General features: G+C 34.1%; 1 protein-coding gene across 1 annotated transcript in view; it reads right to left on the reverse strand.

Moving 5' to 3' along the window:
- The window catches only part of LOC129752640 (uncharacterized), a 642,051-nt gene that overhangs the window by 39,202 nt on the left and 576,063 nt on the right, over nt 1-26,786 (reverse strand). The window contains exon 5 of the mRNA XM_055748413.1: nt 10,587-10,681. Coding sequence (XP_055604388.1) covers nt 10,587-10,681 — 95 coding nt within the window. The remainder of the gene's footprint in view (nt 1-10,586; nt 10,682-26,786) is intronic.

A 26,786-nucleotide genomic window follows, 5' to 3' on the forward strand; every position in this document is an offset into this window, starting at 1 on the left:
ATAGACTGATAAATATTGAGAAAAAAATGTTTCTCAAGTATTTTATTATATTTTTGATGAGCAATTCTAAAGTTTTGATTAAATTTGCCCAAATATTTTCCTGATTTCGGCAGACAATTTTTAAAATCAATTTTGCCCAGATTTTTTCAGGTAAAATAGCCCGGTTTTGTCCGACCCGGATACGCTCAGAAAAAATTCTGGCAACCTTAGAAATGAATCATTGATATCGGAAGAACTTACAAACCTACATGATCGATAAAAAAAACTGATTCTGTATTCAATAAAAAAAGGAGAAAATTTGTCCTTAGATACTATAGAAAGATACAGTGTTCTTAAAAATATATATTTAGTAATTTTAAAAAAGATTGTAAAATATTATGAAAAGTATTTCTTACAAATCTTTGAAAAAAGTTTTATTTCATTTGACGAAATTTTTTATTGGCGACTGTCAATTTTATTCAAAACTAGCTGATCCCATACGAACTCCGTTTCGTTTTGAACTTGGAATATGTCATGAACAGTTTGTATGAAAGTCAATTGCAGAAAATTTGCCAGATGCACTTCCGAATTCATTGTTAAGTAATAATTGCAAAAATATTGGAGGATTACTTTTTCTGTCGTCTGCTACTTAATTTGAAATCAGGAATCAATTGACCGAGACAAAAAACCCCCGTGTATAAATTTGGATTCTATCGTTGTTTAACAACGCTATTATTGCCAAAAAGTTAAACCCGTTTCGGTGGCCTCTTATACACTCTCTGATACCTGAAATTTATTGCCCTTCCCTCAAAACTCCCGTGTGCAAATTTTCAAAGCAATCCATTGCATAATAACGTCAATATAGCTAAAAATAGTGTAGAATTAATTAATATGGACGACCCCTTTTGTCGACCCCTGGAAAAACAATTGACATCTGAAATCGATTGCCCGTCCCCGAAAACTACCGTGGGCAAATTTTCATTACAATCCTATGTCAAATAATGACGATATTGCAAATATATTGGAAGGGTGATATGGACGACCCCCTTTGCCGGCCCCTTACACTGAATTTAATACCTGAAATCCATTGCTCGTCCCTCAAAACTCTCGTGTACCAATTTTCATCTGAATCCGATGTATAATAACGACAATACCGCATTAACAGTAAATAGTTAATATGGACGACCCCCTTGACCGACCCCTGTTTTTAATTTGGATAAGTGAAATCAATTGTTTGTCCCTGATAACTCCCATGTGCAAATTTTCATCCCTATCCAATGAATAAAAACGTCAATATCACTAAGATACTGAAAAGTTTATATGGACGATCCTTTTTCCAGCCCCTTAAACTGAATTTGATACCCCAAATCGATTGCACGTCAGTCAAAACTACCGTGTATCAATTTTCAGCTGAATACGATGTATAATAACGTTAATATCGCAAAAACAGCGAACAGTTGATATGGACGACTCCTTTGGCTGACCCCTTACACACACTTTGATAGCTAAAATCATTTACACGTTTTTCAAAACATTCATGTGCAAATTTTCAATCGATCCGACAAAAAGTAACGTCAATATCGCTAAAACAATATTTTTCTTGTATGGACGACCCCTTCAGAAGGGGTCATCCGAAAATCTGAAACCATTTTTCATCCTTCCTGGACCTAATGAGCATCCATGCCAAATTTCAGACCTCTAGCTCTTAAGACGGCTGAGTCTATAGAGGACAAACAAACAAACAAACAAACAAACAAACAAACAAACAAACAAACAAACATACAGAAATTGCTTTTTGTATATATAGATTATATTTTAAATTTAATTTGGATAATGTTTTAATCAGTTAAAACTCCGGCATTTCACAGTCGGTTTGTTGATTAAAAAGTACGGGTTTTCAACCACTCCTTAACATTTTTTGTGGCCATAATCTTTAAAAAAAAATATTGAAATAAAACATTCTCAAATTTGCATCATATAGCTTCAAACTTCCGCGTTTTTTATCGAGCACTTCACATATTATGGACCGCAAAAAAAAATCTATTCCAAGAAACACCACTCTATGTCTCAAAAATCATAGAAGACTATTCCACAACTTAAGTTTATTTGAGAAAAACGGCAAGTGTTGTGTTAAATTTTGTCGAAGTTCAGTTTGAATTAATGATTTTATTAAGAACAGTTGTGTTACGCAATTGTAGTTCAATTGTAGCACACTTGCAAAGAGCGAAAGTCGAGATATCTCGTATATTTTCTTTATTGAAGGCTTTGAAAGTTACACATTGGCAGACAAAGAGAACCAACTGCCCAATTCCCTTGAGTGAACAATATGTACTCATTGATGAACTTGAAAGTTGCTTGAGTGATTTCTATGTACGTTGTCAGGGACTTCGCGAAGAAAAAAGACGTAACTTGGTCCATTTATTTCAGCTTTTTATATCAATCATCAAAGTTTAGTTGATTTTTTCGCATTGACCTTATACATTCAACTTTAAATATTATACATTCAACTATTATAATATAACAGATTAAACTATGCATACGATAAATTCAACTACAATTGTATAATTGAATTCAGGCATTCAACTATAAATATTCTAGATTCAACTACAAACTGCTGATTGACCTACCGTAATCAACTATAAATATAATAGATTCAACTATAACAGAATAATTGAAAGATTTAACTATAATTGCATGATTGTTTATAGGCATTTAACTATAAAAATAATAGATTCAACAAGTGGTTGATGTTTTCAATTTGCTAGATTTCAATTCCAATTTGGGTATCTTTATACGATAGTGTAATTTGTTCACTCAGCGCAAAAACATTGAATTTGAATAAAAGATATCCGGAGAGAACAGAACCGAGCCGGTTCCTTTGCGATATAAATGGAGAAGGTTATCCTTTGCGAAAAATTGCGTTAGTCTTTCGTTATTTTTGTTTATGTTTTACTAATTCAGATTTCCCTTTTCCTTTTGTTCCAGGTGATATCACCAGCTCTGTTTTCCAGGATTCTTTCTGAGCGTTTTGATTTAGATGTTGATTCGCCTTCAGTTCTTGAAGTCAACAAAACCAATCCGGTGCCAGCGTATGACAAATCAAAAAAACATCCTGGCGTTTATATGACCCCACAGTTTCAAGAGCAAGAGCACAGGGGCCACCCAAATCAATCGACGCCGAAGCTAACCTCTCGCGAACACAAGAGCATCAGCAATAGAAAAATCAACGATACCAGGAAAAACACTATCGGATCCGGATCCTGTCACAAAGTTGTTTGCAGAAAAAATGTTTTTTTTTCCGAATGGTAGCTTCAAATATCTGAAATTATACCGCTTAAGAAATACGAGTTCATAATTTAAAATTCTTATCTTATTCTACCCCTTTAAGTCTACTCCCGCCGCAACAAATGTTCTTCTCGATCCTACTGCTAAGATAAGTGCAGCTGCCGGCACAGAAGCAGCAGAACAGCAAAAAAAACAATTAGTTGGGCTAGGCCAATATCAGCAGACAAGTAAAGGTAAGCAAAATATTCTATAGAACCGAGATAATTATGAATTGTGATTTCCGAATTTCAGGATCGTGGTTGTGGCAAACGATGGCCATCTTCAAGCTGCTGATATTCGTATTGGTTGATGGAAGCCGAAAAAAAATTTTTAGGATATGGAAACTTTCAATATAAACAGAATTTAAATTTTTCGACCTTATTGAATCAATCATGGAAATAAAATTGAATATAATCAAACTAAATTATAATGAAATCGTTCATATTATTGTATTTGAATCAATCATACTTATAATTAAATCAATCATATTATTAAAGTTGAATCTATCATATTTATAATCAAATCAATCATGTAATTAAAGTTGAATCTACTATAATTACTGATGAATGTATGACATTGCATTAAAGTTGAATCTATTATATTTATAGTTGAATGTATTATATTCATTGTTGAATGTACGAAATCAATCAGATTGTCTATAATATGTATTGTTGAAATTTTGATAATTATAGTTGATTGATTATTTTTGGAAATGCCATACTTTTTGTCCGTGTTAAGTCACACGAAGGGCTCAAAATGGGATTAACTAAGTCACAAAAAGTGCATTGAGGTGATTCCAATATCACATCACCAATATGAATTTAAGTTTCAGTTAGAACAACATCTCTCAGTTTCTGTAACAATATAAGGTATCAGGAGCAGTAGGTTGTTAGCCTAAAGTCCCTATCCCGCGATGGGGCTGCCATCTTGGACTTAGCTGGCGGGAGCTGCATTTCATAAATTCAGCCGCTTGCTGCAAGACAGACGCTGTTTGAGCCGCCCCTGACCTGGAGAACAGACGCTCGGTTGTTGTTGCACGCCGCCCCTGACCTGGGGAACAGACGCGTGCGGCCACCTTCTCAGTCTGCATGCGACCAAAGCATCCACCGGGGTTGGGTACCCGATCTCCGCTTAGGTTACTCGCACCCCAGCCGGCACCGCGGGGAGGTAGAGATAGGAGTTGTGAATAAGAGGTGATATGACCACTATGGGGTCTCGTGTTGCACATTATCCACCGTTTACCAGCCAACTTTTCCGAGTTACAAATAGCAATGGCCAACAGAACCCGCAGCTCGAGGCGCCCACAGTAAGTCGCATTAATGGCGTCAACTCGGAAGCGCCCACGCTGGCTGAAATAGAAGCGGCAATCAAGGACATGAAATCCAACAAAGCGCCTGGAATCGATTGCATTCCTGCTGAAATGCTCAAAGCCGACCCTGCCTTGTCAGCACAAATGTTGCACCGTCTTTTCGCTGACATTTGGGATACTGCAACATTCCCGGCCGACTGGATGCAGGGTATCCTCGTAAAGGTCCCAAAGAAAGGAGACCTAACAGAGTGCGGTAACTGGCGTGGCATAACTTTGATCTGTACAACCCTTAAAGTACTCTGCAAAGTGATCCTGAACAGGATCCAGGAGAAAATCGACGCTACACTCCGACGGCAACAAGCTGGATTCCGATGCGGACGATCATGTGTGGACCACATCACAACGCTACGAATAATACTGGAACAAATCAACGAATTCCAGGACTCTCTTCTGCTGGTGTTCGTTGATTTCGAAAAAGCATTTGACCGACTGAACCACGAAAACATCTGGGCTGCTCTTAGACGACGAGGGGTCCCAGAGAAACTAGTCCATCTCATCGAAGCACAGTACGAGGCATTTTCGTGCAAGGTCTTACACGACGGTGTCTTGTCCGAACCAATCCCGGTAACTGCTGGAGTGAGACAAGGATGTATTTTGTCACCGCTGCTTTTTCTCATCGTAATGGATGAGATCTTGACTGGATCGATTGACTGTAGACCAAACCGAGGATTGCCGTGGAATCCTTCAACCATGGAGCAACTGAACGACCTTGACCTGGCAGACGATATTGTTTTGCTCGCCCAAACACAACAAGACATGCAGAGCAAACTCGACGACCTCACCGAAAGCTCCAAGGCAGCAGGTCTCAAAATCAATGTCGGAAAGACCAAGTCGATGGAAATCAATACAGAAAATCGTTCCAATTTCGTGGTAGCTGGGCAACAAGTTGAGAAAGTGGAGTGCTTCCAGTATCTTGGTAGCCAGATTACGCCTGATGGTGGTACCAAGAAGGACATCGAAACCCGGATCAGAAAAGCCCGATTTGCGTTTGCGAGTCTCCGAAACATCTGGCGGTCACGCCAGATCTCTCTACGAACTAAGATCCGAATCTTCAACTCAAACGTCAAATCCGTATTGCTGTACGGGTGTGAGACTTGGTGCACATATGCGGTGACGACGCGAAAACTGCAAGTTTTTGTGAATCGGTGCCTGCGGAACATCATCCGCGCTTGGTGGCCTGGCAACTGGATCTCAAACGTTGAACTTCATCGCCGGTGTCATCAAAAGGCGCTAGAAATCGAGATTCGGGAACGTAAGTGGAGATGGATTGGGCACACGCTGCGAAGAGATGAAAACGAGATTTGCAGAGAGGCGCTTGACTGGAATCCAGATGGGCATCGAAGAAGAGGCAGGCCCAAAAGCTCGTGGCGGCGAAGTCTAGCCGCTGAAATCCGCACAGTTGACGAGAACCTTGGCTGGCAGCAAGTGAAGACGCTGGCTCCGGATCGCCAGCAGTGGAGATCTTTTATCTCAGCCCTATGCGCCGGTCAATCGGCGCTGGACCCTTAGGTAGGTAGGTAGGTAGAACAACATCTAGGCATGATCTTGTGGTAGCGTGTTCGATTCTCACCACGAAGGTCTGAATTCGATCCCCAAGCCGGGCAATTTGTTTCCGTTAATAATTTGGTATACTTAAATGACCATTCTGATGCGATATATGTAGGAAATGTAGAAAAGAAGCTATTGAGCCATTTGTAGAGTTTGGAACCCGCGTGACATCGAGGCGGCATCATTTTTTGTTCATTTTACGATTTTTAGGAAGCTGAATTAAAAGGCCCCTGGAAGCTGAATAGAAGGTCATTGAGACTTTGAGAAAAATAATTGATGCTCAATTTGGTCAAAGATAGAGATGTACCGAATAGTGGTATTCGGCGAACGGCCGAATACCGAATATTGACCTTTTCAACTATTCGGCCAAACGAATATTCGGTTGAATATTCTGTTGGGTTTTCAATAGAAATACTTCTTTTTCTACTGCTATTTCTAATAGAAATCTTCTATTTCTGCCATCTTTGTGTCCGTCATGTTTTTAAGTCGATTATTTCCAACCAGATGTATCAAATCTTTTTAAGTAGAGGTCTCTTTGATTTTAAAATGTCACCATCAGCTGAAAGGACATCAGATAACTTGTCCTTTCTAGGACGTTTATCTCAAAAGAGATTTGATTCCAGTGAAATCTGGGACAAAACATGTCAAAACAGGTGTCAAGCTATTTTAATTTTTTTTTTTTGTGTCGAATTAGATGAATGTCTAATTATTGCTAAATTTCATCAAAATAATTGCCAAAAAGAACGATGATCTTTAATCTTATGCATACAATATTTTCAACGACACGTATCCACACGGCCGGGTCTTAACGATTTTATTAAAAAATTGTAAAAAAGAAGGGAAAATCTGAACAGGATCTATGCATTATTCTCAAACACACAAGAGGAAATAAAATAAAATTACTTGAAATTTAAAGTATTCATCGAATTACAACAGCAGTGTTCACATTGTATCTAACGAATAAATTAACTCCAAAAAATCGTTTAGTAACAGAAAATTTAAAAATTTTCAAAAAAATATTTGATTTTTTTTAATTTGATTTAGCATAAAATCTGAATAAACCTGGGCTTTTCTCGAATTCTTTATTAAGTTTATGGGCAAGCCTGGATGTATCAAGAAAATTTGAAATAAACGATAGTCAAAGTATGCAGCTATCAACACTAAAAATACACGTATTCATCTTAAGTGTTTAACTGAAACCATACATTTTTGATGATTTTAAAGGTTTTTCAACATTACTTCTGAATATTTAATAAAGTAACCAACAACAGTTGAAAAATTTGATAATTCAGTTTATGTGAAAAATTTAAAACATAAATATTCGGCCTATTCGGCCTTGCTCAACTATTCGGTGAGCCGAATATTCGGCTTAACGGTTTTTTGGCGATATTCGGCGCCGAATATTCGGCCGACCGAATATTCGGTACATCTCTAGTCTGAGAGTTGTGTTTTAGTCACATTACGACCTTTCCAAAACTGTATTTATCTTAAACTATATTATAACGCACTAAAATGATTCTTGAGATTTAAAAGATTGAAGTCATGCCATATTCAAATCAATGTGAAAGATAAGGAAAGGGTTGAAAAAAATTGATAACAGCTAAATAGATTTTTTAAAAGTTGTTTTTTATCGCTGTTATTTCTAAAGATTTGCAACATTTTAAATACAAATTTAGTGGCAGTCAATCAAAAATACAACCTCCTGCTTTTAAAGAATAATGTTTAAATGAATGGTTGAAATTTTCAAAAGCGTATCGGAATGATATAAAAAAAATGATGGCCACTAAGTTTCAGAATTATCCGGATAAAACCAACATCAGTCTTTAAATCCTCCAGATGACCTTTCATCAGATCCACCCAACTTTAGCTTCTGCTGTAAGAGATTACGGCACCTTTTCATCATCCAGCGTTGATCATAATTTCAATCGAAAGTGAAACCTGACCAGACTAAAACATCCATCTCTCGAACATGGTAAAAATCATCGAATTTCATGCTTTTACTTTTGCAGCTTTTATCCGAAAACCTGATCCAATGAACAACAATAAGAGGGGCTTGCTTTTGCTCTAGCTAGCAAGCTAACGACAGATCTTTTCGGCACGTCGAAAGGTTGCAGCAGTGTTTTTATTTCTTGTTTTTTTTTTTGCTTGTCTCGATCAACGAAGTGTCTCGATCGATTTTGCACAGCGAACGAAGTTACAAATATCGGATCATGAGCCTGCGAGATGGGAGGTGTCCATCATCTTCATCATCATCAACGGCAGCATCATTATAATCATCCGGCTGGCTTCGAAGCTCGGTGTGAAATAATTATCACCTTTATTTCGTAATTATATTGATCGGATCTTAAAAAACTGACCCGGGGTTTTTTTCATTGATTAAAGACAGCATCCATTGATTCGAGTTTCAGAAAAGTATTTTGTCTCTTTTGTTTTTCTTCTTTAGTGATCTCTGTCATCTCGTTTTATATTTTCGAAAATGCATTTCTTTACGTTTAGGTTGATTTTATTTCATCTCGTAAAATAACAGGAAAATTTCATTTCAACATTTTTTTTTCTCCGTTACGGAAAAAAACAACAAAAATTAACGACCAATTTCGTAAGACTTTCGCTTTCTTGCAAAATCTTCCACCTGGTTGCTTCCCTGTCCCCTTCAATCTTCAAACAAATCCAAAAATGGATAACACGATATGGAACTTTTGCTCCATTCAGCAGTCCGCCACCGATAAACCTTCCCATATCAAAATCTATTGGGTATTGATTTTATTTTTTCATCTCCATCCTCCTGACGCCAGCTAGCCCGAACATAATTCGATGGGCATGTGGGTGGTCATCGAGGGTGGCATTCCTTATATGAGTTTCTAGCTCCTTTTTCCATCTCTCATTCGCCCGTTCATTCATTCATTCAGCAATTCCGTGCTTCGGCTTTCCTCCCGCACTATCGATCTTTCTATCTATATCTGTTGCAGTGATCAATAAATTAATAACAATCAGTGCTTTGCCAATCAACGTTAGCTCGATCGTGTTCGATCCCTTTTTGGTGTGATCGGGAAGTATGTTTTCCTTCAGGTTTTATTTCTACTTTAACTCGAGTAATGAAAGTGAAACATTCAAAACAGACGAGAGAAACCTTCAGATGAGGAAACATAACTGCTAAAACAGGGAATATTAATCTGAAATCTGAAATCTGAAATCTGAAATCTGAAATCTGAAATCTGAAATCTGAATCTGAATCTGAAATCTGAATCTGAAATCTGAATCTGAAATCTGAATCTGAAATCTGAATCTGAAATCTGAATTTGAAATCTGAATCTGAAATCTGAATCTGAAATCTGAATCTGAAATCTGAATCTGAAATCTGAATCTGAAATCTGAATCTGAAATCTGAATCTGAAATCTGAATCTGAAATCTGAATCTGAAATCTGAATCTGAAATCTGAATCTGAAATCTGAATCTGAAATCTGAATCTGAAATCTGAATCTGAAATCTGAATTTGAAATCTGAATCTGAAATCTGAATCTGAAATCTGAATCTGAAATCTGAATCTGAAATCTGAATCTGAAATCTGAATCTGAAATCTGAATCTGAAATCTGAATCTGAAATCTGAATCTGAAATCTGAATCTGAAATCTGAATCTGAAATCTGAATCTGAAATCTGAATCTGAAATCTGAATCTGAAATCTGAATCTGAAATCTGAATCTGAAATCTGAATCTGAAATCTGAATCTGAAATCTGAATCTGAAATCTGAATCTGAAATCTGAATCTGAAATCTGAATCTGAAATCTGAATCTGAAATCTGAATCTGAAATCTGAATCTGAAATCTGAATCTGAAATCTGAATCTGAAATCTGAATCTGAAATCTGAATCTGAAATCTGAATCTGAAATCTGAATCTGAAATCTGAATCTGAAATCTGAATCTGAAATCTGAATCTGAAATCTGAATCTGAAATCTGAATCTGAAATCTGAATCTGAAATCTGAATCTGAAATCTGAATCTGAAATCTGAATCTGAAATCTGAATCTGAAATCTGAATCTGAAATCTGAATCTGAAATCTGAATCTGAAATCTGAATCTGAAATCTGAATCTGAAATCTGAATCTGAAATCTGAATCTGAAATCTGAATCTGAAATCTGAATCTGAAATCTGAATCTGAAATCTTAAATCTCAATTTGAATCCAAAATTGATATTTTTTTATACATGTTCTCTGTTTTGAAATTTCCAAGAAATGGATCATTGACAATCATTTTGTGTCAAAGACATAATTTTATCAATTTTGTTTTATTTATTCGAGTAAAAAAAACTATTTTCTCTATCAAATACTCAAGTTAATGGATTCATCCCGAAATAAAAACGGACTCACGTGAACCTTTTCTCAAAGGAATTCGTTCCGATCCATTTTTGGCTCCGGATTCTCCGCCGATAATTCCGAAACATCATCGTGTAGCACGGACTCACCTGAAATGGAAATCGAAGAGAAAACAAGAGAAATGGTTCAATCAGATAAGTCTAATCGAATTATTGTTCGGCTAGAAAGAAGAGGAGAAATAAAAAAAACACACACGAAATAACAACAACATTGAACTCTCCGTTGATCCGGGCGTCGATGCCGAAGTAAAACATAGAAGTGAAAACACCAATTCCCGATTAGTTTCTAAAAGAGGAGCAGGATTGGAAGCGGGATCGGTCCGGTTGAAATGCATTTGGTGGGGCGCCCTTTTTGGGCGGCCTTGTTTTATGAATAAAAAATACGCTCAATGGACTTAGAGATGCTGAAGGTGAACCAAGAGGTGAAGTATTAAAACACTGATCATTTCTTATTGACTACGGCGAGTAGGTAAAACTACACATGAAGAAAGAAAAATAAACAAAACCCCACAAAAAAAAATCTTCAATGGGAAGTTCAGTCTGGGTGTTTGTATGTGAACATAAAATAACACAAGAAAAACAAAAGTGAAATAAAACGATCAATGATCTCCAGAAAAGGGAAGAAGCCAGTTGAAGAAACTTTTCAATGTTACCGGGACCTAATTATATTGACAAATTGACAGATCGATGCGAGGGTGGAGATAAGAAACTGCCTGGTGGTGGTCGGTCGGCGGAAAAAGAGTTGTTGACAACATCTTGATTTAGTTGTCATTTTTAATTTTCCTAGAGGCAAGTTGTAGAAGTGTTTTTTAAATTACACACCAAAAATTTTCTAAAATTACACGAGCCAGAAACGCTTCAACACCTAATAGTTTTTTTATCTAATCTAGATCAGATCTAATTTTACGTCATTTTGTCTCTAAACGACGCACACTACAAAAATTTGCACATTGGAACAAATGTTAAGCTCGAAACGATCTAAATTTATTGCATAAGAGATGTGTTTTTATGTCATGTAAATATAAAAACGATAGCGAAAATGTAAAATCATGAGTTGAAATCAATCAGTCGTTGACTTCCACTGAGCCATTCAAGAAGCTTGCCGCAGATTTGATTTGAGGGACATGAATAAAAACATTTCCTTCTTCCGTTCAGTAAGAGAGTTAAAATGGAGATCGTCGGTTTGTAAAATCGAGTGGAATTCATGGGGTTTTCAGTTTATCTGTGGCCGTCTGAAAAGGTAATGTGAGAAATCTTTTGTTTTCAAAATAATGTTTGTGTTTTAAATATTTTTCAGTTGAAAAAAAAAATCTTTAATCTGGAGCTGAACGTAAGTGCTGCAGCAATAAGTGGAATCAACAGCAGCAGACTAACGCTGGAAGCAGCGGCTCCGTTCGACAACAACAAAAACCGAGGGACTGAATCCAGCAGCACCATGGGAGATCTTATTTGGTACAAAAATGTCAACATAGAAGTAAATTGGATAAAAAGCGCTATAGAAAACCGTAAGTAACCTGTTCTTTAATTTTGTAATAAAATTAATTTACAATGAGATAGCGTTTGTCCTTTGCTACAACGAAGATGAAAAATCCAAACTAACTGATACTAGCGCTCTTTCATTTACATTACTCACAGATAAAAAAAAATGTAATGTCACGTTGCACGGAATTTTCAGTTTTTGAAACCGAAAACAAAAAACTCTTGAAAAGACATGCAAAAACACAAACAAATCTTCAAAGTTTAGATAATACATGTGACCTTACATGTCAGAACATGGGTAGAAAGGAATCGGGTGATTTCATGTATTTATAAAGCCTGTTCATGTAAATCTCCGTTCACATTCTATTTTATTGTGTATTGTAAATCTACAGAGCTAAACAAATGTAATATCACATTACATGTGAAATTAAATTATGCTTTACGCTAAAGTTATATTGCATAAAATATCATGTAATGTTTCAAGATTAAAATCGGACGCATGCGTCTTCATGTAACGACACAATTCATCACATGAAATCCCGCATGACATGAATTTCATTTGCAGTGAATCAATCTTTTCAAACAGATCGTCCATTTGTAATCGATTCAAGTCGCGAAAAATTTCTCTCCGCAAAATAGAATATTAGTGAGTGTTATAAAGTGCAATGTGTACATCTAGTGCTTTAAACCGTAATGGATAACACATTCTCTTGGAAACGGTTATTTTTATCCCGAAGAGCTTCAAGAAATATTTTTCGAATTAGAACAACAAAAAAATAGAATCGTCTTCAATGATTTCCAGTTGATAATTTGCCGATTGCATTCTTTAGCAACCCAAAACTATCAGAAAAAAGATATCATTACTAAACGGTTGCTTACCTTAAAAATTTGAAATCCTGTATAACACACCAAACAGATTTTTTTAAAATACAGCAACCAAAATCGGGCCCCGCGTCTGCTGTTGGAGGATTGAAAAACAAAAATCAACGGGCTAAGTACCTAAAAGGCAAGTAAAGTGAGGTCAACCATTCCATTAATTTGGTGGAGAATTCAATAAAAAGTTCATATTCCATGTTGGCAGGGCCGTAGGAAGAACCGGCTCATGGGGGGGGTTTTGGTGACAAAATTTTTCCTATAACATTTTTGCTTGAACAATGCATACATAAGGAATAGTTAAAAAGAATTAAAATTTTATATAATTATTTAGGTTTGAGTTTTTTACATTCGAAGTGAGGAATTTATTCTAATTTTTGAAAACAAGTTTTTAAAGTTGCCGATTTGCCAAGAAGTTTAAAAAAATAGGGATTCGAACATTCATTTAAAAAAAAAAAAACTTTTTATATTTACTTAAATTAGAAAGTAATAAGCTAATTCTTTTTAAGCATGACCATTAGAGGCATTAGTAAAAAAAAATTAAATATTTGAAATAAAAGTAAGGGATTAAGTTTGCGGTTCAAATCAGATTTATTTTCTTCTCGATTAAAATTAAAGATTTTAGTTTGAACCTTTTTTAAGAAGAATCTGCAATAAAAATAATGTTACACAAAAAACCTGCAAAATAAGTTTTCAGTTGAATTTTAACTTGAAAATAAAATACAAGTTCTTTGGCCTCATAAAATTACCATTGATAATTTATTTCATGATTATAATCCTGTGAAATAAAAAAAATCTAAAATTGTATTTTAAATTTGTGATTCTTGTTTGTGTTTCAAATTTGACTCTGATTTAATATAAATTTTTCAATTTAAATCCAGAATCAAAATTTTGAAATTGCGATCGCCTGTAATTTGAATTCTTTGAATTTTGATTTTAAAACTTTACTTTGAGTGGAATCTGAGTTTTTAATTTTGATTCCGAATCTGAGTACTGCCTGTGAGTCATGTTTAAAGACTTCGAAATCTAGATTCCGAATTTGAAAACGATTTTTTGGAATTTAAGCTCTAGATAATAATTCTTAATAGCTATGAGCCAAAAAGCGAAATTTTGATCAGAATTTTCAACTAGAAATCTCTTCTTTGAAATCTGAATGTTTGACTTTAAATGTGAATTCTTTCTTCAGTTATTTATTCGAAATTGAATCAGGATGAAAATTGCGAATGATGAAACTGTTTAAGATTTGTCAATTCTTCTTTAGTTCCAATTCTGCATAAGAAATAAAGTAAAAATTTCAAATTTCAAAAATGGTTTGTAATTTCTCTCAATATTCCGAAATCATAAGTTTCGAATATAGAAGTATGAAATCCAAAATCAACATTCGAATCAGAATTTTTGCACATTGATTATCGAAACTGTAGTTCAGTAACAATATACCGGATACAGAATCCGAACTCTCATCACAGACATTGAGTTTTAATTTAAATTATTTTTCCGCTAGTAGCCGGGCCGTGCTAATCCGGGATTATTTTGCCAATATCAAAATTTTTAATGAAAAATCATGAAGAAAAACTCAAATTTACTCAAAAAGTTAAGTTGCACAATACCTCTTTTTCGTAACTCAATTTCAATTTTTGTTTTATTTTGCAAATCAAGTGTAAAAATTCTGGAAAAATCTGAGTGATTTGGCAAGTTTAGTCTTCTATCAACAAGTTAAAAAAAAATTTTAAAACTGAAGCAGAATGATTGACCTGGGATAAGATTTTTAGGTTTTGTCTTTATTTCTGAAAAGCTATTGTTACTCTTGTATAATTTTAGTCGATCATCAAAATTTTATTGGGAATTCTTCTCTATACTCAAAGAGAAGAACAATTTTCTTGGCATTTTTGGACCCTCATGGGGGGGTTTAACCCCCAAAACCCCCCCCGTTCCTACGGCCATGCATGTTGGCACAACAGCACAATCACTGATTTTTGCTTTTCAAACCATTTCATTGTACTTTTTCTTCTGAATTTTCATTGATATTCGAACAAAAATTTATAACTTTTCTTTGTTTCAAATTTTGCATTTATGCAATACTTTTATAACGCTGCCTGAACAGTGCTATTCTATCATCAAAAGGCCTTTTTGCACTCGTTTGCTATTTGGCGTTTCTCTTTATTCTCTTTTCTCCCTTTTTATGGCTTTAAGAATGCCATTTTTGTGTTTACATTTACAGTCATTCATAACAAATTGAAACTCGAGAAAATACGCGTTGAGTTCAAAACAACCGGAGCAATTTGGCAGAAAATCAACTTTCCCGGTCACCTAGGGAGCCATGGTTGCCTTCATCGCGTAGCCACTGAAGACGGAAGCTGCTTCCAATAAGGACAAGAAGAAAAAAACATCTAGACCATCTGCGGGCCAACGAAAACTGCCCAAGGAACTTCATTTAAATCAGTATGATGAAATTTGAATATCTATCTCAAGTGAGGCAAATCTGGACCGAACCAGACTTTCACCGCAACATTGAATTATACTGTTCAACTGTTTTTAAAGAGCCGGTAAGATGTTAACTCGTTTAGTACATAATCAGATCAAAACATTCTATTCAGGGCATATAGTCTTAGTTACTGGCCCTTACCCCCGAACGGCTGAGCTGAAGCTGTTCAAGTAAAAAGAAGAAGAAGAAGAAAACATTCTATTCGTTTTTTTTTTGCAGCCCATCACACTCCATGACGCCGCCCGCTTTTTAGGTTGGTTATTCAGATGTTCGTGGTTCCTGATTCAACTCTTGATCAATGGATATACTTCATTTGATGCTACGAGGGACTCGAATATTTATCGAATGGCCTGCTATAAAACAGATTTCATATGACGGTATTGTGAAATTCAGCAAGTGAAATGCTAGAAAACGAGAGGATTAAAAGAAGAAAACAATCTTATGCAGTCCCGTTGGATTCTTTGTAACTGTTTTCAACGAGATAAGAGCCGTGGAACCCAGGTATGATCTTAGAGTAAGTAGAGGATTTTTATTCTTCGTTCTGACCAGTTGAATTCTTCGCTTTTTGTAACTCACTCATTTTAATCAAACAAACTCCATGTGTTTGAGATTCTCATGCGTTTCAAACCTAAAGTTTGTAACGAAAAAGGAAAAAAGCAATTTAATTCAAAATGTTTATTGTTTTTCTTTTTTTGAGAAATATTAAGAAATGAAGGCTCACTCAATTAAAAAAAAAAACTTAATTAATATTAAGTCGGAATGTTTAAAAAAATCTTAACTGTACAAATACTATACATCATTAAATTTACTTCACACTTTGAACCTTCCTATACCTGAACGAACTGTACTATTAACGAGTTGCTGATGGAAGAACCAATAAATCAATATAAATACCTAATAAGTATCAGGAATATTTCACAGATATTGATGAGGACTGCTTCATTTTTTACAATATGTGTGTTTGCTAAATTAATGTGGCTCATCGAAGATTCCAAAGATATCTTCGGTTTAAAAAAATTGAATAGTTTTTAATTTAGAAAACATCCGGGAATAGGCTCGTGACGGTTTGTTTTGAATCGATTTAGTTTAGCATTTATTTTGCAAAGTGAGTGCATTTTATGGTAAATAAAGGTTTTAAAATCAAGAAATATCAGTGCTTTTCTTTATAACATAAAATCTAATGCCACAAACATTTATCAAAACTATTTGTACCATGTAAATCTACTGTAAACAATTATATTGGCCCCGAACAGATATTTACTTGAAATATCATGGGTATGAAATCATCGAGTTTAATGTGTGATAACACTGCTTATGCCAAGGAAATTACGTGAAAGTAACAGTTTATATTTTAGTGAAATAAATTTTTATTAATATAAATTCATGTGAAATTTCACAGTTTGGAAAAAAAATAGTCATTCATCCTTATTTTTATTCCAAATTATGGGAATCGTAATTTCATTGAATTGTAACAAAAATAACGATGAATAATTTTTTTTTTGCAAACTGTGAAAATTAACTAAAATTTATCTTAATGAAAATTTATTTTCCTAATAATTAATATCTCTGAAAGCTAACGTCACTGAAATTTAACTCAAAGCAATGTAATTTCAGAGGCGATCTAAATTTACGTCAAATAAGATGCTTTACTTTTGTGCATCCAATTTGACATAAATTTACATCATCTATGATATAACATTATGTCGAATATGCCTACATCATTACATCATTTATGATATAACATTATGTCGAATATGCCTTGAATTTAAGTCTGAGAATTTATGTCTTCAAGCGTTTCTGTTTTCTTTGCTTTAAATTTATGTCAAAAGTGATGCTTCAATTTTGTGCATCCAATTTGACATAAATTTACACCAAAAAATTAATAGTGTGTAGGTATCACTTTCAATATTATTGCTTACTACTGTTTTTAAATTAAAAAAAAAACTTTCTTGTTGTATTTATAATTTTTTAACCTCAATATAGGGGAGATGTCCACCTTGAGAAAAACGCTTTTTTAACCATCGAGAACAGCTATAATATGTGAATAACATCATTGTTTCGTGTTCAGACACTCAAATAGTTTATTTCCTAATTAGAAGAAACTTGGAAAAGTAGATAAAAACGTTTAAAAATGCATTTTAAAAATTTTTGCCGAAAGCTGAAAACCAGTCACTGTAGGGGCATAATGAGAACCCCCCCTGGGGCAGTATAAGCACCATTAATCGGGGCAGCACCATTAATCGGGGCAGCACCATTAATCAGTAACAGCACAAATAGATAATCCTTTTCTACATTTCTTTGCAATTTAAAGAATGAATCAAACAAATGGATATAATTTGGAACAAAAAATGTTTCTGTGACTATTAAATAGTTTCCGGTATCGATAATTTGAAACTTAGCGTAAAACGTTAACTGCATAAGGTTTTTTGCTTGGCGAATGATGTGACTGAAATAAGTGAAATAAGCAAAAAACAATCATGAGCAAGTTCAGGAACCACCCAGCTAAAAAAAATCCCTTCGATCGAGATTTGAGCTTCTACGCTCCTAATTTCTTTTCCGATACGTTACCACGAGGCCAACTTGTGCTGATTTGGCTTGGTAATTGACGGCTGAACGAGAGACTTAGGTCCTGCCTCACTGAAGATCGTTCGTTGACTGACTACCGTTCACGACCAGAGATGTCAATGTACCTGATTTTGGAATGACTGTACAAAGTAATGACAACTGAAACATACAATTTTCTGTAAAAACAAAAAAATCAGACAAAATCGGGCTTATTTAAAAAAAAACGGAGAAAAACAAGGCTTATCAGGTTATCAGGATAGACTTAAAAAAATCATGCAAATTCTGAAAAATCAGGCTCATTGGCATCTCTGTTGGATTCAAATCTTCTATCAATGTTTAATAACTGGTTTTAGAAGATCTTGGCGTCCTGAACCTGATTTTTTTGATGGCATCCAGTAGGCGTTAAAAAACAATTTTATTATAGATCAATCATTGATAATATATTCTTAGTTTTTACTTCTTTGTTGAAGACTGCAAAGCGTTTTAACTTAACATTGAAAAATAGCTATAATTCATTTTGATTTGAAATTTAACTAGAATTCCGAGGGGGGGAAAATATAAATAAAATTGAAATAAAAATTATGTAACTTCAAAGTAAAAGTTGATTATTGCGTAGAAACTTTAATTTTTATAATCACGTTTTATTCTTCAGTTTTGCCGAAAAAGTGCACAGATTTCTTTAATGAATATTTACCTATCTCTAAGAGTGATTTCGAAAACCAGAGCTGGTAGACAAAAACAGACAATTGCATGTATATTTGGATTGCGTCTCCAAATCAGTCAAAACCAATTTTTAAATTTTTGGCACTTCGGAAAAATTTTAATTTTGTTACCTCGCTCCTTCATTTGAGTCAATTTGAAATTTCTAAAATATATATGACTTTATATATAACAGCGCTTGTTAGTAAATTAAAATGTATTCAAACTACAATATTTATCTTCGCTCACTAAGCAGCCAATTGCATAATGTTAAAAATAATATGTATAGAAACGGAATGAATGATTAATTTTTGTTTCAAAGTCAGCAACTTTGGCATATGTACTTTTATCAAAAGTAAATGACTAGAGGATTAATGACTGAATATGATTTCCGTATGCAAACATTCGTTCACATATCTATAGCAATCGGGACTATTTATCGTTTCAAGTTTATAGCACTGTTCATGCGTATATTTCGCTACGAAAAGTTTTCGAAACTGCTTGATTTAAGCTGAATTTCAAGAGAACAACTATGAAGAATTTTTGTCAGTCTTTGGTTACTTCTAGTTATCGAGGAAGAATGACCCTAACGGGTTAAACTCCTATAAAAAATCACATATTTGAAAAGCACTATATTTCGTCAGTTAGATAAACGTGGAAAAGCTGATCAATCTTTGATAGAAAATATGAATAAAAGACCTGGAATTAAAAAAAATATTGCGTTTCACAGTTCACATCGATTCAGTAGGCAACTGACTTTGCTAACGGAGCTATATCACAAACCCTCATCAAGACAATGATTCCCTCAATTCCCCCTCATAAGAAGGGAGGAGGGGGTCTCCCAAATATAAGACAAATGTTTTTATAACTCGTAAACCGTTCAAGAAAATGGTACCAAATTTGGCATGGGAAGGAACTTTGGTACCGTAAAACGGGGAAACATTGAATACCGGGGTAACTTTGACCAACAATAAACTTTTGCACGTTATCATCAATAACTCAGTCCATGGTTTGTATTTTTGAAAACTATTTTCAACGTTTGAAAGCCTACTAATTGAGTATCAAATAGGAAAAATTTGGTTTGAATTTTATTTTTTTCTGTTGTTCTGTTGTTTGATCACTTTTTTCATTCATTTTTGAATATTTTGGAAGGGGTTGCTTTTTTGTAATACCTAAAAGTTTAAATGTTTGTTACAAAACCAGATTTCGAGTTTCGGGGTAACTTTGATCATTTTTAAAGGTACCTCAACACGTTGAAAACTACTTTTATGCTACCATTTAGCTCAGAAGGCCATTAATACCAGTAATTTTTATTAGGTCTAAACTGATTTATTCATCGTTTTTTTTCAGAAACTTTTATAATCAAAAGATTGAAAATGTTGCTGCATACATCTAGGGGTAAAAATTATAAACATTTCTCAACTTTTTTTGGCCTCAAAAACAAATGAGATGTTACCTCCATGCAATTCCCTAAGTCCTCGCTTTGTTCCTATGTTGTTTTTTCTTCAAATTCATTTGATAGGGCTTTAGCCATTTTTACTGTGGAAGCTTTCTCATGGAAGTCGCCGTTATTTTTTTAATATCCAAAAATTATCACCAAATAACCATAAAAATAACACTTAAATTAAACCAAAACAAAGAAAATAGTTGAAATTTCACATAAATCAACCCATCTGATCCTAGATGCTTAAATTTGATCAGGATAGATGTTTGTTAGTAAGCCTTTGAAAAACCAGATATTTTAAGATTTTAAAATTACATTTTAAGTAATATAAAAAATCTTCTAATAAAAACCAAATTTAGCTTATTTGTAAGTCAATTCATAGGCTTTCAAACGTAGTAAACAGTTTACAGATATTTTACCTTTTTACTAATAATGATGATTATCCGAAAAATTACATGTTGAACAAAGTTACCCCGGAGCTCAAAGTTACCCCAGTTTACAGAATGAAATTTCAAAATTTAAAATATTTTTTTTTCAAGGCTCGCAAACAAACAGCTCTCCTGATGATACCAAAAAGCATTTAGAAGCAAACGGGTTGTTGAATGTGAAAGAACAACTTTTTTCTATGTATATGTATAGTTAGAGCGCTATTTTGATAGCCATTTAACAATGAATTTTTGATATTTAAATAATTAGGTCATTTCCGAGAGTAAGCCCGTATTGGAGAAATGGATAGGAACCCTATCAAATGGTTAACTTTGAAGAAAAACTAAAAATGGAAATAACGGGAGGGCCTAGAGGAAAAAAAATCATAAGCTAAAACTATTTAGCAATTGTTAAAATTTTTGCCCCTAAATGTATGCAGCATCATTTTTTTCGATTATAAATGTTCTTAAAAGAAAATGTTAAAAAGCAGGTTAAATTTGATAAACTAGCATTTGTAAATATTATGAAGGTGTTTTGTATCCTTTATGATCAAGAAAATTCGTTAAAACCGTCCAAATAGAGACTGATCAATGTTACCCCAAAGCATCAAATTCTGAACAGAGAAGTAATCGACTTTTAAATAAAATTTAAAATAGTCTAATACATTTCTGCACGTTCATAGAAGTTCAGTACTTGTTTTATAAATATGAAACCTGCCACATTCCCCTTAACAGAAAAAATAATCGAAAAATATTTAAAAATGTTATCAATCTTACCCCGGATTACGGTACCAAAAATATTTCTAAGAATATATAGGAACCATTTTAAAAAACTTTAGAAATTTGTAAAAACAGAGTAAAAAATTCCAGCTGTTGAAACAAATAAGAAATCAAGTATTTTTAAGTTAGTAGCATTCACTTTAAAGTGGTTGCTTCTAAATTATGTTGTTATTTAACCTAAAATTATGCCCACAATGAATCAAAATTTGAATTTTTTTTAAAACAGTTTTCATTTATTTTTGGAAGGTTTAGCAAAGCACGTCTAGTCAACAAGTTCTGTATGAATAAAAAAAAAACAAAACTGATGAATTGATGAAGCAAATAAAACCAGACTCCTAATGTCGGATTAAAAACTTGACCACTTGAATTGCAGTTTTTATAAAAGGTTTCACCTAAATGATTTGGAAACTAAATTAAAAATCTTATTCAAAAAAAAGTGACCACAATTTACATTAAAATATGTAAGTGCTGTGAATAAAATTCCAAAATTAATAAGTAACAATTGATTTTTTTTATATACCGTCAAATGGGGCATAACGCATCATCAGGATTTTTTTATATTTTTAAAGTAATATGGTTTTTGTCTACTGATAACGAAATTTTGATAATTTTGTTTCTGGCATCTGAGACTAGCGTTTTTTTTTTGTTTTTATCCTAAAAAACTCAAGTTATAGATGTAAATTAACGTTATATGATGTGGTAAAAACATTACCAAGTATGACGGATTGACCTAATGATAATACCTAAAATCGTTATGTTGGGTTAAATGCACTATACCAACACTGTTTGAGAAATAATATGTTTCGGTCAATCACTACTTTTTTGAAGAAAAGTTTTTTTTAAATTTAGTTACCTATGTGGAGTAAGATGCACACAAATTGACGCTTTGTGATTTTTTTCCTGTCGTTTACACATGCTGGAATATTCAGCAACATTAAAATATTTGTTGAGAGTTTACTGCGATAGTTATCATGAAAATATGTTATAGTTCTACCTCTGAAGGTATGCAACGCATTTATGCTTTTTATTCTGTTAGTAAAATTAGGTTTGTATTAAACAACAAAAAGGGGGTACGTACAAAACGCACGTTTTAGGGTAACCAAAAACTACTAGCGAGCAAATATTTTTAATGAAACAAACATTTTTTTTACACCATGAATGTGATGTCCTTGGCAACTTTTGATGCAAAAGTCATTTTTCATCTATAGCCACAATCTTTTGAGAAACCATTAAAATTGAAAAGTGTTGCATGATACCTGAGTTTACGGTATTTAATGGTTTATAATTAATCCACACCAATATATAGGTTATAACCGGGCGTTGAGGAATATTAAACGAATTATTTTTCGAATAATTATTATTACATTTTTTCATCTAAGTTTTTCCGTTTTATTCGTTGCTGAGCACAGGCTGAGTAAGTCAATTGAAGTCGTTCTGTATTTTTTTATTTTGTAGATTGTCATGAGAGAGGCCACCTAGTTAATATCTAAAAACGATAATGAATTTCTCTTCCTTCTCTTCTATAACAATCGTGGGTCGTTGGTTTAGGGATAATCTAAAAAAAATGATACATCAAACCTTAAAAATATCATTACAGACTAGGGAATAACCATACAATTATGAAAATTTTATCAGACAGATCTTTCGACAGACTTTCACATGACATCTTTGAATGTTGACAGCTTCAATATTTTATCAAAACGTTCTAAACGTCTTTCTCAACTTCTTTTTGCCCTTGCCATTCGTTAGAATTTTTAGGTTTTCTCCTTCCCTCTTACAAATTAGCACCGTTCCGCTCAAAAAAGTATAACATTTGCATCCCAAAAAACCCAACCAGCAAGAACCAAAAAAAAAAAAAGAACACACCCACGGGATCTCATTGCCTCGGGCTTAGCACAAGTTCAAAAAACTTCGCCCTCAAGTCGTGCGGATGATATGAATTAATTAACGAGGTACCGAGTGTCATTAGAATCGGTCATGGCGACGACGACGGTGGGAAAAAGTGTTGTGGGAGAGAGAAGACGAACAACGAACTGAACTGCGCCAAACTAATAAGTGTGAAGCTTCACGATCTCTAAGAGAGAGACCGACCGAAGAACCGATGAACCCGAAGTGGCCAAAAGCCTCGCGTCGCGGGATCGTCCCTCGTCATCTGTGCATACCAGCGGTCATCGGCCTTTCGTTCCTCCCCCTTCTATACATGCTATTGGTATAACTCTCTTGTGGATGGGTTCTTGTTCGATGATCTCTCCCCCCGTAAAGTGAAGTGTGGCCTGTTCCGGATCACGCCTAGAATGGGTTCTGCTAATTGTCTTGTTTTACGAGCACTCGGAAATCGCGCCTTTTGTTTTCTCCTCGTTTTCCCAGCTGCAGCACCCGATTGAGAAGCGGAAAACTGGAATCCGGATCAGGGGAATTAGTTATTTAGTTCGGAAATCAATGACTTGGCGCAAACTGGCGGCTGTTCATCGTTCTTGATTGGCATTAAAGGGGCTTGAACTTGGGGGGGAAAAGCCGAGCGAATGAATTTTGCAAACTGATTGGATGTCGTGGGTGACATTGACCTGTTCTGTTGACGGGACTCGTAGAATGCAGACATAAACGGTACGAAGTTCAAGTAGGACATTACCGTGACTGAGTGGAAAAACAAGGTGAAATAGAATTTTAATGTCAAAATAGGTGGAAATTTAAAAAGCCAATGGGAATGGAGCCTAGAAATATTCCGCAATATGCTGAAGTGACGTGTATGCCATTTTAAATTTTCGGCAATAAGAGCGTTTTTTTCTTTTTCCAAATTTTCCTCTTTAGAGACTTTAAATAAAATGTGATCTGTATACAGTATCACATTTCATGAAATGTCCCGAAGAAAAAGGCTTATCATTTTCAACAGAATATTTTTGTATTGGTAAAATACTTTTTAAAACAATGAGATAGAATAGCAAGGAGTCTAAAATTATAGATGGAAGATGTTATCTAGAACATTTCTTAACTTAGTCTTTTTGAAACTCGAAAGGATTGTAAGTGATTTTTATTTTGCACTTTATAGCATACTGAAGGCCTTTTATCAGTCATAAGCGTTTTAGAAATGGTTTTAAAGAGTTCATAAAACTTAGTATTGGTGAATAACGAAGTTTAAAAGAACCTTTGTAGGTTCCTAAAAAACTTAAATTGTTTCTTGGGACAAGTTTGCGGTACCCGTTACTGTTGTAGTTATTTTTTGTCTCCGAATGAATCGTCTAATTAGGGATATACATATTTTTCCTTTAGTTCATGTTCAAGTCATTCCATTCCGAGCAATGGCGCTTCCAACATTTGCGCCGGGGGTCTTCAAATCTTTCCTAAAATTGAAAATTTGATTCATTTTTTCGATATTAAAACACATATTTTTTCAAATTTCTAACATTTTTATTTTCCGAGTTAGATTCGGTTAGATTTTTAATGTTAATAAAATGAAAACATATTTCGAAGCTACATAACTCTGTAACTATTCAACGGAAATCATAAAATAGCGCATCAAAACGCATTGAAATTTAATCAGCTTTTCAAATAACTTAGCTCGAAAAAACAAGTAATGAACTTTAAATGAAAAATTATAAATAAGCTTTAAATGGTGTCTTAAAGAACCGCAATAATCTAAACTAAGAATCATATTGTTTATATAATATTATTTTGTTTATGGGAATGTTGCTTTTACAGCTTGGTCATATATTGAGCAAATTAACTTTTTGACCAAAGATCATGGTAAATGATAGTTAATACCAATAATAGAAGCTTCCAGTCCCTGTGTTTGGGAACACAAAAAAAGTGGTTGAAAAATCAAATATAAACATGCTTCATATAGTTTTAATATAGGGACTTGACTCTAAATCCCTACATATTGATCAAAAACATATGAGAAAGTGGCAGTGATATTGTAGAAATAATAGTAGAGTTATATGACCAGGCTGTAAAAAGCATTATTCCCATAAGGTTCATGTCATGCTGGGGCAACAAAGCATCGCTTTGCTTTGTGCGTTTCAAAAGAAAGCAAAGCAAATCATTGATATGACATACTGACGCTTTGAATTTAACTACTGATTACCACTTTTCTGCATCTAAGAATGCTTGGGATCGTCTCCTTTCTTCTGGGAGCCGTTGAGAGCTCATCAGATCAAGATCCGGGTTGCGAGAATACCGAATATGCTCCAGACCAAATTTCTTGATATTTTTGCGGGAACAAGAGTTCATGAGAATTTAGTTTAGTATCACAAATTTGGATGGATCTTCGAATGTGCTTCGATTGTGCTTAAAACCCGATAGTTGTGCTTCAAAACACTCTGGCCTCAGTTTTGTCGTGCTTTGCTGTTCTGCTTTGCTACAAAAAATTCATTTGAACTATCTTTATTTATGTAAAAAGGTCGGCTGAATCAATTAGTGTTTTACCGTCGAAGAAGTTGAATTTCGTTATGAGTCGCCATCTTAAAATCCAAGATGGCGGCTTCCGCTGTACTTTAAAATGTTGTAGTTGACTTAAATCGTATGAACCCCAACAATATTGGTATTGGGTAAAATAGCTAAACGAGTAGAAGTCGAATTTCACCGCCTGACGCCATCTTGAAATCCAAGATGGCGGCTTTTGCTTGAATTTTAAATTCTATAAATGCTATAAATGACAAAATTCACATTAAACCTCCAAAATATAAGTATTGGGTGAAAGGGCTTCCGCTGAACTTTGAAATGTTGTTAATCACTGGAAATCAAATGAAACCTCCATAATATGAGTATTGAGAGAAATAGCTAAACTAGTAGAAGGGGATTTTTTTTTATTATCTGACAATTTGCGCCGGGGGTCTTCAGATTTTCCCCAAAATTGAAAATTTGGTTCATTTTTGCGACTCAAAAACACATGTATTTTTTCAGATTTCTAACATTTTTATTTTTTGAGTTAGCTTCGGTTAGATTTTTTTGTAAATAAAAAATAACCATTTTTCAAAGCTACATAACTCTGTTGTTTCTCAACGGAAATTATAAAATAGCACATCAAAATGCATTGAAATTTTATCAGCTTTCCAAATAGAATAGTTGAAAAAAATTAAATAATGACCTTCAACATGAAAAGTTGTAAATAAACTTTAAATGGCGTCTAAAAGTACCGTCTGCACCACCGAATATTTTGCAAAAAATACCATTGTATAGCTCAATTCATGATGCAACTTTCATCTGAAGACACCAAAGTGGGCCATTAACACCTTGAAGAGTTATGAAAGAAATAATGACAATAAATCTCTTTTTTAGCATCGAAAACAAACAATGGTCGAACAATTGCACTCACATATGGAGATATCAAGCACTTCTAACAACATGGAAACAAAAGAACTTACCAAAGCAGGTAAAAAACACTTCTTTTTCGTGCTTTGTAGAGTGTTTGCAGCAAAACTGACTTAAAATTTTAACCAAAATTCTGAGTAT

This window comes from Uranotaenia lowii, chromosome 3 (genome assembly GCF_029784155.1).
Source record: "Uranotaenia lowii strain MFRU-FL chromosome 3, ASM2978415v1, whole genome shotgun sequence".
NCBI classification, from domain to species: domain Eukaryota; kingdom Metazoa; phylum Arthropoda; class Insecta; order Diptera; family Culicidae; genus Uranotaenia; species Uranotaenia lowii.